The sequence below is a fragment of the Mus musculus genome, chromosome 13 (assembly GCF_000001635.26).
Source record: "Mus musculus strain C57BL/6J chromosome 13, GRCm38.p6 C57BL/6J".
Classification (NCBI taxonomy): domain Eukaryota; kingdom Metazoa; phylum Chordata; class Mammalia; order Rodentia; family Muridae; genus Mus; species Mus musculus.
Window position 1 is genome coordinate 69,726,332 of NC_000079.6, and position 15,164 is coordinate 69,741,495.

The window sequence follows — 15,164 nt, forward strand, 5'->3', positions numbered from 1 at the left end:
ACTACCATGTCCACCATTCCCGTTGAGTGTGTGCTTCCCCTGTGCAGTGGCACCGGTGAGTGGTTTTAAGCCCTTAAGCTAGTGTGGTCTGGAGGAATAATGTGATAGGATCCTGTGTCTGCCACCAGATCCAGGGTTTTAGCTTAACTCTACCTAACAATAACATGACAGAAACAAATCAAAACAGGTATGGCTCTTAAACCTCTCTCCCAAATGTTCTGGTTTTGAGCTGTATAATAAGCTTTAAGAGCATTCCCAAGACCACCACCATCTCATACCAATGACCCTGAAGCTTCTTCTTGTCTGAACCAATGGCTCCCAGGGGCTGTCGCTTTGGATGGGTAAAGCCAAATTAGCTTCAGTAACTTGCTTGAATTAAACCACAATAACAACAGCATGACTTTGTCATCAATAGAAATTCCAGCCCTCGGCAGGCAAGATAGGAGGACTGCCATGAGCTTCATGCCAGCTTGGGTTACATAGTGAGTTCCAGACTAGCTTGTATTAAGAGTGAGATCCCAATGCAAACATAACAAGCAAAACCAGAACTCTACTGAAGGGAAAACTTCTGGTTTTCTTTGGAAAGTCAATCATGTCAAATGATGTTTTGCCAGAGCACACAGGTGAAAGGATGTTTTGCTGAAGCAGACATAGGAAAGGATGCATACAAAGAATATAAATATGACTCCACAGACACTGGGAGCTCAAGTACTGGTTCGCTTTGTTCTACCTTGCTCACTAGTCTTCGTTGATGACACACATGTATTGGTTCACCTTGCATTGCATCACTGAGCTTTGCTTGTGGTGACTTCTTAGAGACTAACTCACCAAAGAACTTCTTGCCACTTCTCCTGACTCCAGCGGATTGGAGAGCCTTGTGGTTTCTTCTGGATTGAACTGTCCTTGCTGATTCCTGTGTGGCATCTGCCAAGTGGACTGGATTGCAACTGCTGATTCATGTTTGGTGTTTGCTGGTGGACTGGACTGAGAACTACGAATATTGGAATCGGCCCAAAGAAATATTTCTAAACAGGTTTACTTCCCTGGTATCCTAATAACCCTTCTTTCCCAGCACCTCTGGTAGGTGGTGGGCTAGAGGGGAGGTTGAGCCCTTATTAAAGTAGGTTGAGAGAGATATATGCCTACACTTCACATTTTACAAAAAAAACTCACATGGTAGTCCGTATTTGTGAATATGGCAGAGGCTCATGACTGTGAGACCTGGGGACTGATGGCTGTGCCTCTCAGCCCTGAGAGTGTGCTAGCAGAGTGTTGTCTAACCTCATAGCTCAGCTCATCATGTTACAAATGTAGTGACTGCAGCTACAAATGTAGCCACTGTAGCCAACCATGACAGTTTGCTCATGCATTTTATTCAGTGCTTCTAAAAGCAGTCTTCTGTGTAGGTGACCTTACAGGGGCCATGTGTTGTGGGGAGAGGTCCCAGGGATCTCTGTCTCTCCTTGCCTGATCCTTAGGAGTAACCAGGAGACTTCCATCTCTCCTGTTAATGAAAAGGCTGATGGCAGGATCCTTTTAAAAGAAAATTACTAATAGAATCATCACCCTAATCCAATTCAGCAGAGTTCAAGCTTGCTTGTTACCAGGTTATTTTTTATTTATTAATGTCCTTAAAGTCTTATGTGGTCTTATGGGTGGATACAGTTAGAAACATTTTCTTATCTGAGTGCTCTTACTCTCATGCTGTATAACACTCGGAGGGCACCGTGCACAGGGCTGCGCTCAGAAGCCCTTAGTGTCGGTTTATGCGCAGGACACTTGTCCTGTACATGAAATGCAGATGCTGTCCCTGGAGAACACGAACTTGCTACCATGGGCCAGAAATCTCCTTTTTGCCCTCTCCCTCCTCCAGGCCAACCTTAAGGGAAAGGAAGGACAAGAAGAAAGGGGGAGGCGGGGGAGATGGGAAGGGTGTTGGGCACTTACTCCACAACAAGTCCTCAGACACCTGCAGGCAATTACAAGAGGAGGTAGAGTAGCTGCCACTATGCTTGCCTTGCCATATTGACGACCTGAGATGGAGCCCTAGGCCCTAGCACTGGGAAACAAGAGACAGGCAGCTTCCCAAGGGTTCTTTTGCCAGCCAGACTAGCCTATGTGATGATTATTTGGTGAGTTCCAAGTTAGTGAAGAGAGACTGGTTTTGTTTGTTTGTTTTGTTTTTGTTTCTGTCTTAATGAACTCTGAAGAATGAGACCTGGGATGGTCTTCTGCCTCTCCCTGCCATGCATGCACCCCTCCTTCACAAAAACAAAAACAAACAAAAAACAACAAAACAAACCAACAAAAACCCAGTACTATTCTACATATCTTCCAAGGAAAGGAATAGAAAATAGTATTTTTAAAGAGATACTCTGATGACTCGTTCAAAGCGATGTTTCATAGGCTTACAATGTCCAGTCACCTACAATCCCTGTAAACTTGTAACAAACTGCATTCTTGGTAGGTTTCTCCTGCAACAGCTCTATTTCCTCTTTGCCAGGAAGGCGTGTTAACAAGGTATGCCATTAACCTCCCAGGACCCCAAACAAATAAATTCTTGCAGCAATCAATATGCATTTGATACAATTACACCCAATTTCCAGCTACCTTCTTCCAGGAAGTCACATCACATGGCTCCTGACTCTCAGAAGTCACCCTGGGTGTTAGGAGGGCAGAATCAAGGTTCTAACAGTTGTGTTCCCAGCAGCTTCAAATACCATCCCCCAAAAGCCATTATTCACCACTGCCATGATAAAGGAACATTTGTCACTCTATATTCTGAATTTTGAAAAGTCTGATTTTCAAGATTAAAATCAGAAAGCACCCCCAATGGCGTTTATCTGGAGATTTTTTTTCTTTGCTATTCCTGAATGGGGCGGGCACAATTTAACTTGAAGTGTGATCTTATCAGTATAATAATAGAATTTTCTTATCTCTCTCATCAAAAATCTAACATTTTTTTTTCTGGGGGTGAGGGGAAATGCTTGCCAAATATTATGACGGGGAATTGGTATTTATTTTACAGAAATTATATTTAAAGTAGTAATTTCTCCAACCTTACTGATTTTACCAATGTGGTAATTATCTTTAAAAAGCACTCCATTCTTGAGTTATTTTCAGAACCTTTAAAATGCCTTTCTTTTTTGTACAGAGAAGAAATAAAACGGTGATAATCATCTTTCTTTTACAGTTTCAAAGAATTAAAGCATGTTTACTGTTCTCACCATGGGCGCAACAAGTTCTGTGGAATGTGGGCTTTGCTTATACCTCAGAGCCATGATTCCAGTATGATGGACACACTGCCTATGTCCTTATGATTCAGTCCTGAGAGTGAAAGTGACCTGGGCACTCTGTGAAGGCCACTATACCACCCACAGTCATGCATGGTAAACAGCTTTGTATGGCATTTGGTTAGGTGCCTCTTGCTGCCCACTAGAATGGATGGGTGTGGCCCTGGAGCATTTGATGGTGTGGCTCAGCCCTGGCCCTTTCTCCTCTTTGCCTCTGGCATGTGTGAACTCACCGGAGACCCCCAGTTTCCTACCAGGATTTAACGAATTGATCCATAGAAAACCCAGCAAACATCTAGCTAATAGGAAATAGGACCAATTAGAGGGACCCGTGCTCCCTGGGGTAACAGTGTGAATGGTTACTAGGTAGTCAGAGCACCGTTAAATACTCTCAATGAGAAGTCTTTACTGTAATCTTCCTCCTAATGTTTATCTTTCTTTTAAATAAACTAAAGTGCTGGGACAGTTTAACTCTGCGATTGACAGCTGCTAGATACTTAGTATCCCATGCCCCAGATGCAGACGCTTTAAGCCCAGTATGGTCAGCCAAGCAGCCTGCTGGACAGTCCTCACACTAGCATTGGCTGCTTTGAACACTCCATGACACCTTGAGGAAGCTACACGGCAGTCACAGCTGCTTTCTGCCAGAGATGGTTTAAAAAACAGCTCCCTTCATGCTTTTTGCTAGTACAGGCTGTGGAGAGCTCTAGATGACCCTGTAGTCTATTTTTGCTTAGGTTAGAGGTGAAGCACTTCCTTCAATGGCCCAGGAGGAGCCTGATAGTTGGTACAAACAGTCATCGATTTGCATGAGGGACCATAGTGATCTGGTATAAATGTAACCTTTCATTTGCATCCAGGACTATGACTGGCGGGTGGTCTTACCAAATTACCTTTCTGGCTATCAGTGCGGGGGCTGCTTCCTCACTCTGGAGTCAGCTAGGAGAAGCCTCTGTCCAACATCCGGACAATCAACATCTGGGCGATGAAAGGCATTTCTCAGCAGCCTTCCCTTGCCTACGTTTGATCTTTATCATGAGTCCAGTGGGCTGGGCTGGTAACATGAAGATAGGAAGGTGTAGCAATTTGGGCCACAGCTGTAATAGGACCGAGAGAACAGCTGATGCATCGGAGTGACTTTCTGGGGCAGAAGTACAGGGAGCAGAAATGACAGAGGGCTGAAGACGAGAAGCTGCAGGACTTGGCTTCTGGAAGATACCAAAGGGCTAGAGATCTCAGGCACCCTGGGTCTGAAAGCTGCAATAGTCGCTGTCAAGGGCTGAGCACCAAGACACCACAGACCTCTCGGAGCTGTCACACTTCCACCATGCATACCACTGAGGGTCCAGCATCTAAGGCCCACACTGTGCCTATAAGACCAGAAAGCACCACCTGCTTCTGCTTGCCATTGTCTTCTGTGACTGCTCACTGCTGATAGAGGCTAAGGGTTCATGGCAGCTGCAAGGAGCTGGGAGTTAATGTCCATAGAGAGCCTCTAATAAGCGAGGTCAGAGCCATTAAGTCTTTGGCTTCTAATGCTCAGAGCAATAGACCAGGTCTCAGGGACTGGACTCTCAAAGCAATAAAGGCCCAGGATGGCCACCATTGAATTTGCCTACCTACAATCTCCCTTCACTGACAACAGAGGCACTTGATGCACATCCTCATCATTAGGCTATACTGCAGTTGGGGAAGTGAAGGGTGTGGGGGGGGGGTCTGCTCAGGTAGACAGGCACCGTGAAGACAAGGAAAATACAATGAAGGAAAGGAGAGTTTGACCGTCAGTGTTCACAGAGGAAGCCACTGCAGTGGCTGGAGGAGCTCTGGCATGTTGGCAGAGCTCTGAAGGATGGACAGGGGCTCTTCTGGTGAACAAAGCCAGAAGGCATTCCAGGAGAAAGAGCTGGTGGGACCCCAGAGGGGGCCATGAAAAACAGAGAATCACCTCTGTGGTAAGCAGTCCTAGGGGACTCTGGCTGTGCTCTGGAAAGTTCTTAATGTCTGAGCCAAAGAGACACCGTCGTGGAAATGGTGTGTGTGTGTGGGAGTGAAGGATGTGGACAGATCGGAGCCTGGGAGAGCACACATGATGATTCCCGCCATGTATGTGTCCCCTGAATACAGCTGCCTTGCTGCTTGAGGAAGGGCATTCCTCACCAGCTCCTTCCTCGCTCTCACAGCCTCACCAACCCCTCAACTGTGAGCCTTTCCTCCCAAATGTTCCTAAACCTCCTTCTTCCTTGGTGCCCCTGGTGTCTGTCTGTCCGTCCCTGCTCACAGGATTCCTTTGAGATTCACAGGATTAACACATCATGAAAAGAACCAGGGGCAACTCATAGAGTAGAGAAAAGATACACAGGAAAGACAAGAGTGAGCTTCTTATAAATCATGGTAGACCCTTGGCAAGTGGGTGCCGACGGACTGATGTGGGGGACAAGGAGTAAATAGCTAATCAATCAAACCATAGTCCAGTCACCCAGGTGGCAATGAGGAACTATTAGGTCATCTGAGCCACTCACCAGGGAAAGACAGCCCCTGCTGGAAGTACAGCTGCCATTACGGTTCTTGGTGGGTTGTTGGAAACTTCTCTCTTTTGGCTTCTTAGCAATGAAACACATCAGAAGAACAAGTAGGCTTCCCATCCAGGCTTAAGTTGGATGTTATCTTTGAAAATGTCATTTAGAGCAGTAGGAAACTAGGTGCTTCACACTTAAGTCCCTGTGCACATCCGGGAATTGTCCATTGCTAGGTCTGTGCATACTCTATGAATATGTACTTTTCCAAGCAATTACAAAAAACGCAAACACCAAGGTAAGCAACGGCCACTGTGGCTGGTTCTGTATTTGTCCCCAATGTGGTAGGGTACTAGGTTGTTTCTACCTTTCAACTTGGGTTCAGGAGAATCACTCCCTGGGAGAAAAGAGGAGACGTGCAGGAGATGCTGGAGTCTTAGGTAGGCCGTGTTACTCTCAGATTTCAACTTGGTATCCCATTACACAACGGCACCTACATGCTGTCTCTTCAAACAGAAAAATCCCTCCTTTCAGTTAAATCAGAAAGGTAAGCAAATACTCACTAGCATCTGTTGTAGGCAACTCCAGTTCTCTGGACTCCCAAGGCAGAGAGGCGGCAGCTCCTATTATTAACTGTGCTAGGTGCCGGGGGCGGAGCACTGGGATTGGTATGGGGCTAATTTTAGGCTGCAAAGTCCCATTGGTGTCCTTCTGCCTGCCCTACTTGATAGGAGAACAAGTAGCTATTTTTTTCCCTCCAAGTAGTTGGGCATATCGATAGTTCAAGCTGCAGAGTCACTGTCGTTGGTAATTATCTCTGTCCCTTCCACGCAACCCAGGACAAAACAACACAGTGACTCATAAGCTTAAAAACTCTTCTCTCTTGGGGTGAATCAGACACTCGCTACCCAGACCCTACTTAACGTTATTCAGGAGGTAGGCTCCCTGGCTTCCCTTCGACTGCACTGGCATTTCTCTGCTTGGCACCCCAGGCAAGAGTTACTATCCTGTGCCTCTACAGGCTGGCACGTGATGCTTGACAAACCAGCAGCAAGCTCTCTGGAACTAAGATGTTGAGATAGTTAATAAATCCCCATATGGGTTGGCAATGGGCATGTCTCCCTCATCCCAGTTTAAACGTGGAACCCACACCCTCCGAACCCGGGAACACGACCTTATCTGTAGGCAGGGTCTTGAAGAGGTTATCAGGTTAAAGTGGGGTCCTCAGGATGGGCCCTGATGCAATAGGACAAATATCATCATAAGAAACCAGAACAGAGGCATGCATGGAAGAACAATGGTGTGAGAGCCAAGAGGAAAGATGTCATCTTTAAGCCAAGGACAGAGGCCTCGGGAGAAGCAGGCTCTATTGCATATTTGACCTTTGTTGTCTAAGACCTTCAGAGATGTGAGGGAATGAAGGTCTACTATGGGAGCCACTACGACCTCCAGATGACAGCTTTTGCAAATCAACAGAGCTTTGGACATCCAGTGTCTTAGAAGCCATAAGTTTGAGGAGTCCAGTGGCTGATGGCCTGGGTGATTTTTTTACAGTGGTGTGTATCTGTGCAGCCATGAGCAAATGCTGTTGCTTGGTTCACTGTTCTGGAGGGAGGGCTAAGGAAAGGATGTCTAAGGAAGGTAATATTTGTGACTCTGTGTGTGTACCTGGATTTAGACACTCTGTAGTGGTGCCACAGTGTGATGTGTCCAACCTGAGGTCTACAGGTCACACAGATGCTCCAGGGCGGTTATGAAAATGACCCAACTTTACATTTAGTTTTTAAAGATATATGAATATATATGTACACACACACACACACACACACACACACACACACACGTATATATATTGCTTTTCCTGAGTGAGTATTGGTAATAGAAACATGGTATTAAAATGCCAAAAGATTGGGCAGAGGGCATTTAGGATGAAAACTGATAACCATTCAATGTACAGAGTGATTATTGAGGGGTCAGCTACAAATGGGACATCTGTGTGCCCCCTCCAACCACCAAGGCTCAGCGACCACTAAAGAAGGAGAAAGAGAGAGAGAAAGCGCGCCAGAGGTCAGGGAGGACTGGATGGAAACCATGTCTTTTGGACACAATGGGATTCCTGCACTCATAAACTCAAAGCAGCCATGGTTGCCTTTGCAAGACCTGCACCAGATCAAACCAGTAAACATTCCAGCAATGGGAGGAGGGGGGCGTGTCAAGAGCTCCCATACCTAGCTGAGAAGATACTGGCAGCTTATAGCCTCTGCAGGAGGGAAAGTCAATTTCCTTTAAGGTTTAGCCTCTGCTAAGTCATTCAGGGACAAGTTGATGGGCCCGTGAATATATAAGTAGCATATCAGACAGTAAGTTATTAGACAAGAAGCTGGGAGAGATGGGGATGTGGGGTGTAGATCTGGGAAGTTAGGGAGACAAGCGAGAGGTGAGTGTGATAAAAGACCTGATGGAGCCAGCTCACCGCATCAATAAGATCTTAGAAACATGGTACTCTTGCAGTTGTTGATCAACTGTTATCCAAATATGAAGACTCAAGGTTAGTTTGGTCCTGAGGGGCCTGCAAACCTTTTACAGGAAGCTGGCTGCTGCTGCTTTGCCAAGGGTGACAGTGATGGTCATGTAGGTGACAACTAAAGTCCTGCCACCTGAAAGCAGCAAGGGACTCAGGTAGCCTAGCTGAGACTGCCGTTTCACACCTTTGGCTCATGACTCTGATCTCTTATGAGAACCCTAACTGGAGATCCCAAGGAGTGGTTGTTGCCACTCCTGTATGGTGGTCATAGAAAGAATTCATTCCAAGAAGGTTTAGTGTCTTCTATGCTTGGCTGGACCAGACTGTGGCACTGGAAACAGAAAATGCTAGCTGCTGCTGTCACTTCTGTTCCGAGGGGACAAGGAAGGGAGAGGAACTGTCATTCAGGGGCCATCTGGTTCTCTGATGACGATCATCACTAATTAATTAAATGGGGACACTCAGGAGGTGTGTCAGTGCTGGAGGAGAACCCTGAGTTAGGGCATAATCAAGTGCCTTTTATCTGCGGCAGTAGGTGGGCTATCTGTCCCCACTTGGAGACACTGGTAAGCCCGTAGACCTCTGTGACAGGCATTTCTCCTCACTCTTGGGAGTCAGGTGGCCTAGGCTTGCAGGGTTTGTTCTCAGAATACAGAGGTTACTGCTTGTGAGGCCAGTTAGCACAGCTCTGTGCTGCCTCTGCAGTTCCTCCAGCTCAAAGACAAAACTCTGAAAGCCTTCTAATGGCAACATTGTCATACTGGAGCTTTGAATTGTGTTCTTAAGGCTATGTGTGTGGCAGAGGAGGAAAATGCATCTCTAAAAGCTCTAAACACTTGCTCTGGCTGTTTGAAAGGCCCAGAAACTGTTCAACCAACAGTAGAGAACCATGTGTTGCCTAAACCCTCTCCTGCTGCATGCGCAGGGACACACCTGTAACCTCAACAGTCAGGAGGCTGATGCAAGAGAATCACCTTCAGTTCCATGTCCACACAATCTTGTGTGTGTGTGTGTGGGGGGGGAGTAGAATGTCTCTATTTAGAATCCTTTAATTTAGTTATAAAAAAGTAAGAGGCTTTTGTTTCTATGTATCCAGAATATAGCATATAAGAGACAAACGTATTCATTTAATTTAGAATAATCCACAATGCGACATGAAAGCCACTCTGGTAACATGAGGGCACATATTCAGCCCAGAGAAAGCCTCATGAAATCCCTGAATTCTTCAGCTAGAGTACAAACCTGAGCTTTTTGACTTTGTAGACCTAACTGCAGCTTAAGAAGATGCGCCCCAAAATGAAATGTAAACAAATAGGACAGAGTATCACGGCTCTTTAAAGTAATCACAGGGTGGGTAGCAGCCCTGCTTCCTTTGAATAGCTAATTAGGTATGTGGATGGGTCCAAAGCACATCACTTCTAACTATGAAAATAACTCGGGAACTGCCGCACATGGAGTGGCCAGCCCTCGGGTGATGGGTCTGCAAAGGAATGAGCACGTCACAGTCCTCAGGTTACCAGAGATACTGCCACTCTGTCATACCCAAGCCCCTGAAACTTTAATGACTATCCACCTCTTCATGTCTTTCACCGTGCTTGAATATTTCATGTGGAGAATGGTATGTTGAAACCAGGGGATAGAAAACACAGAGAAAGTAAACTGCTGTTCTAAAAAGTCCCAAGCCTTGGCCATCATGTCATAAGTACCACATCCGTCAGACAGTACAACATGACCTACTAGGTGGAAGGAACGGAGGCTCCTGGCTTATCAAATTGATGAGGAAAACGTTGCTGTTTTCAGTGAGAAATCCTCTCATCTTCAGTGACTCTCAGTTTGGGGTTGCAAAGAGAAAGAACATGGACACGCAGCAAGTCCTGGAAGAAGCAGGGCACCGAGGGACGCTGCCATTCACAGCATTAAGTAAGAATGGTAAAAACCATTTATCAAGAAATTTCCCTTTGCAAGCCCACTTAGCCATTTAAAACCATTATTTCTCTGGAGCTCAGCATGCATACTGGAGGCTAAATCACCCAAGTCCACAATGCTACAGACTTGAGTCTATGGGGGCAAACAACACGCCTCCCACCTTCCAAACCATCTTCTCTGAAGAGCTGACTGAAAAATCAAATGAGCATGGCATTTCTGAGGACCATCCCCCCACTGCATTCAGATAAGCCCCATCGAAAAGGAAGCTGAGGCTCCCTCTTAGTGGCACATGATCCGACACACACACACACACACACACACACACACACACACACACACACACACACACTCACACACACACACACTCACACTGTAGTTAGGCCAGTGTTTCATAAACTGGCGTCACAGCACCTGCTCTAGAGCCCCTGGGTCCTCCTGCTAGGAGCCTGACTCCTGATAACTCAGGATGCAGTGACCTTTTTGTTGAAGTTGTTTTTTGTTTGTTTGTTTGTTTGTTTTTAATTGCGGGGTTCAGCCTTGAAAGGAATGGGCAGAATGAGCTGCATTTGATGAGTGTGGTGTACCCTGCCACGAAAGGGGCAGAGGCAGGCACCGGGAAAGAAATGATTGCTTCTGATAAGCTGACTGTAGAAAGCACACGTGGAGGTCATTGGGGGGTGTTTTTAAAGAAAATGAGAATTCTCTGTAACTATGGAAGATGCCCCTGCCAGATAGCAATGGGATTTGATAAAAAGACGCTGTAAGGGTCAACTTTAGGAAATGCCCGCTGCAGATTTGAATGTGGCCAACAGCATATCACATGAGAGAACAAAACCATCTTGCCCTTCCTTCCCTGCACCCGGGTGGGAGGCATATCTCAGAAAATCGATTTCCCCTGTAAGTCTGGGGGTTGCTTGTCTGTGAGGAAGCCCTGTGGTGCAATAGCTGAGAATGCTCAGGTGACCTGCTCAGCACTCCTGTCTGTGCTTGGTTGAATCTTTAGCTTTGAAACTCCCTCCCCCCAACCCCAATAGGGGGGCCACAGGAAGCAAAGAAAAGCAGCAAGGTCTGAAAGACACAGCGGCTCACCATCTGTCCCAGAAATGTTCCTTGAAGGGGCAAGTACTAGGCTGGGAGGGGGGCTGGCCGCAGCAGCTTTCCCTGGATGGAGTCTGGCCTGATCTAACCACCAGGAAGGACTCAAACAGACTTCTGCCTGGATAGAGCTTTCCGTGAGAACTTTCACCTTTACAAGGATGGCTGCTGGAACGGGGGTGGGGGGGGATGATGGGGCGAGGGAGAGCTTAGCAGCAGGCAGCTGCCTTGGTCTAAACAGAGCCCACCTGAGAGGTTTGAAGAAGAGCCCCCCCTCCCCGCGCCGCCCCGCTGTGTGTGTGTGTGTGTGTGTGTGTGTGTGTGTGTGTGTGTGTGCGCGCGCGCGTGCTCACGTGTGTGTCTGAGTGTGATGTACTGGGCTGGACACTTAGATTCTGGGCTTCAGGAAAAGTTCACACCTTCGAGACAATTACACTGACTAGAGAACACCTAAGCAGACTGGAGAGGAGAGGTGGAGCGGGGCAGGAAAAGTATGGGAGACTTTAGGAGGGTGGAAAAGGGGAAAAGGAGGGCTAGGAGAGGGGTTGGAGGGAAGAAGGACCGAAGGTTAACCTGAAGCAAAGTAGAAGAAAGGGAGAGAGGACCTGGGAGAAAGCAAGAGAACTGACAACCGGAGAGCACCGCGGTTCTAGTAGAATCAGTGTCAGGTATAGAGACCAGGTACAGAAACAGGCAGGGAGAAATCCTTTACGAAAAGAAGCGGAGGAGGTGGGGCGAAGCGTCCCTGGCAGGCTTGTTCGGGAGGATCTGGGCCAGTTCTCACCTACGCCTAGAGGGGTCAAACATCGCTTTCCATCTCAGGCCTAGCCTCGAACTCCCCACCCAACCCGGGCCTCTGCTCCTGGCCGTCTTACCTGGCCCTTGACCAGGCTGGCAGCAAACTGGCGCATGACGGCCTCCACCGTGTAGGCGCTGGACCAGCCGCGCGGCGTGAGCAGCTCCATGCAGATGGCGCCTCCGTCCAGCACGTAGCCGTTCTCCAGTCGCGGGCTGAGCACCCGCATGAAGGGCGGCGAGAAGGGGAAGTTATCGGGGAAGGTGAGGTTGAGCAGGATGAACTCTGTGTTGGTCTCCTTCATGTCCTGCCACAGCACCGAGTCCTTGTCCACCTGGTGCAGCTTCACGTTCCAGTCGAAGAGGTTCTCGTTTACCAGCTCCACCGAGATGAAGCGGTCGCTGAGGCGCGCGATGTCCTGGAGCTCCTTCATGAGCCGCCGGCTGCGCACCTGTGTGCAGTGCTGCTGGCGCGCCGCGGGCACTAGGCTGCCGCCCGCCGCCGCCGCGGCCACCGCGGGGCCCGGCCCCGCCCTGGCGCCCGCCGCCCGCTCCCGGGGGCCCCCGGCGCCCGCCGCCCCCGCCGCCCCCGCGGCTGGCTGCGGCTGCTTGTCGCGCGCGGCCAGTTCCGCCGCGCGCTTACTCTTGCCCTTGCCGGGCCCCGGGCTGGCGTCGCCTGAGCCCCCGGGGTGCTGCTGTTGCTGCTGCTGCTTGTGGCCGCTGCTCTTACCACCACCTTTGCCGCGCAGCGATGCGCTCTGCTGGCCGCCGCCTCCGCCACGGTGGTTGTGGTGGTGCTTGGGGTCCTCGGTGTCCCGGTTGTGCAGGCGAATGAGCCCGATTTTACGGAGCAGCGTGGCCATCTTAGGCTCGGCTCTGGCGAGGGGCTTGCCGGGGCTCCTGTTCCCCGAGCCGGATAGCTGGGACGCACGGGGCTTGTGGGGGGGAGGCAGACGACCGCTTAGTGGGGCGCGGCGAGGGCCACCTTAGGAGCCGGCGGCCGTGGCGCAGCGGAGCGGGCAGTACCAGCGCTCGCTGGCCGCCTTGTCGCCGCTGTCATATGACGGGTCTTCTCGGGCAAGGGCTCCGGTAGCCCAGGGAGGGGAGGCGTGGAGACGCGGCTCAGCTGCTGTTCCTGGCCGGTCCCTGGGCGCAGTCCCCGGACGCCGGGTGTCCGTGGTCCTTTGTGCGCGGCCGCAGACCCGCTGGTCCCGAGTCTAAGAGCTGCACCGCGGCGCGCACAACCGCCCGCGGTGCCCCGGAGACAGCGAGGTGGCCGTGGAGTCGCGCTGTGCGCCTGCCGGGCCGTGCTGCGCTGGCGGCTACCGCGGGGCCCGGGCCACTGCCGCTCTCGTTGCCGCCGCCGCTGCGGCTGCTGACATTGCAGAGGCGGCTGCTCCGTCTGAGCCGAGCCCGGCGCGGAGGGGGCGGCACTGCCGGCCGGGAGGGGGAGCGCGGGGCGGAGCCGCGGGCTTGACTGCACCGAGCCACCCCCGCCGCCAGGTTCCTGCGGCGACACACGCACGGCCGCTGGGGGGAGACAGCGGTACGCGCCCGCACCATTTTCTCCTGGCTGCGTGCTAGCTGCGTGCGCTGGGGAGCCAGGGGAGGGCTGGCCTGAGCGTGCTAATAGGGTCTCTCAGAATCACTGCATTCTTTGGGACCCTAAAACCTGAATGCTGTGTTTGAGGTCCGGGCCTTATATCCCATTTAACCTCCTTAGGACAACCAGAGGGAAAAGGTGGAAATCAACCTCTTTATTAATCCTTCTAACCAGAGGTATGAGCCCAATGTTTCTACGCAACACTTCTGGGCGGTGGGAGCCTAGAATGACAGAAGGAACACGTAAGGACTTTAAAGTCAGGGCGGAAAGCGGGATGAAAGGGTAGATCTACTGCAAACTTAAAGAACAGCCCGTTCAAAGTCACGACTAAAAGCAAACCTTTAGCCAATCCACTCAGCCCTCACTGGTTTGCTCCTTCCACCCCATCCCCTGCCTGCTGGCCGCAGCGTTTCGGCTTTCCATGGCCAGGCTGTGCGTGGTGGCTGCTTTCCAAAATGCAGCGGAGAATAACACCAGACGCCTTCTCTGGCGCTGACCGGTGCTAAGAGCGGGAAAGGACTTTCCGAGCAGCAACCCCCGTTGGCCACCCCCTCCCCGCCCCCCAGGGCTGCTCTCCTGAGTGAGGGACCTCCACAATACTCAAATGAGGGAGAGATCCGCCTTCCGCCTGCAGATTCACAGTCCACCCTGCCTTTCCTTCTTCCTTCAGCCTGTGGAAACTCACTTAAAAATCTGGTGAAAATTCCAACTAAAATCTATTTCAGATTAGCTCGAACTGTGACGGTTCCGGTGTGCAGCGTGTGGCCCAATGGCGTAGGCGAAACCAATCCCTCAAGAACAACGAATATTATCCCGCTGCCATCCTAACTGGCGTCAGAGCCTACTGCCTCTGCTGGTGTGTGGATGGGGGGAAGAGAGGGGAGGGGAAGCAGCTCAGCTCTTCAGGACAGGCGTTCCTTCTAGATGACAGCCCCTTGCCTTTCTGCCCCTCACATCTTTTACCAAATTTTGAGTTTTCACTGTGGAAAATAACTGGTGATGTCGCTGTGAAGACACAGACCTGGGTTTGGAGATTCAGATTTGGGGATAGATGTGTAATGGGGGAGCCAGGCTAGCTGGTGTAGATGAGGAGTAGAAGGTTCACACCCACCCAACATTGCACCTGGGAGAGGGTGGTTCTCCAGAGAGCCTGTCAATCCTTTGACTTTCAACAGGACCCACAGGGTGATTTGGACTAAGAACAACACAGACTATTTGGTGGAATCTGAGGGAAGCTGAATCAAGGTCTGTTTGTCCTGGGCTCCTGATTGCTTTGTTTAACACTGCATTCCACGGTAGCCTTCTCCTCCTCTTCTTCCTTCTCTTCCTCTTCCTCCTCCTCCTTACCATCATCATCATCATTTTCTTCTTCATCCTCCTCCTCTTCTTTCTCCTCCTCTTCTTCCTGCCTTCTC

At 50.0% G+C, this 15,164-nt stretch overlaps 1 protein-coding gene across 1 annotated transcript in view; it reads right to left on the reverse strand.

Moving 5' to 3' along the window:
* Ube2ql1 (ubiquitin-conjugating enzyme E2Q family-like 1) overlaps positions 1–13,566 on the reverse strand; it is a 37,066-nt gene extending 23,500 nt beyond the window's left edge. Inside the window, exon 1 of the mRNA NM_001145162.1 lies at positions 12,227–13,566. Within this exon, the coding sequence (NP_001138634.1) occupies positions 12,227–13,009 (783 nt within the window). The 5' untranslated portion in view covers positions 13,010–13,566. The remainder of the gene's footprint in view (positions 1–12,226) is intronic.
* Positions 13,567–15,164: the final 1,598 nt, after the last annotated feature.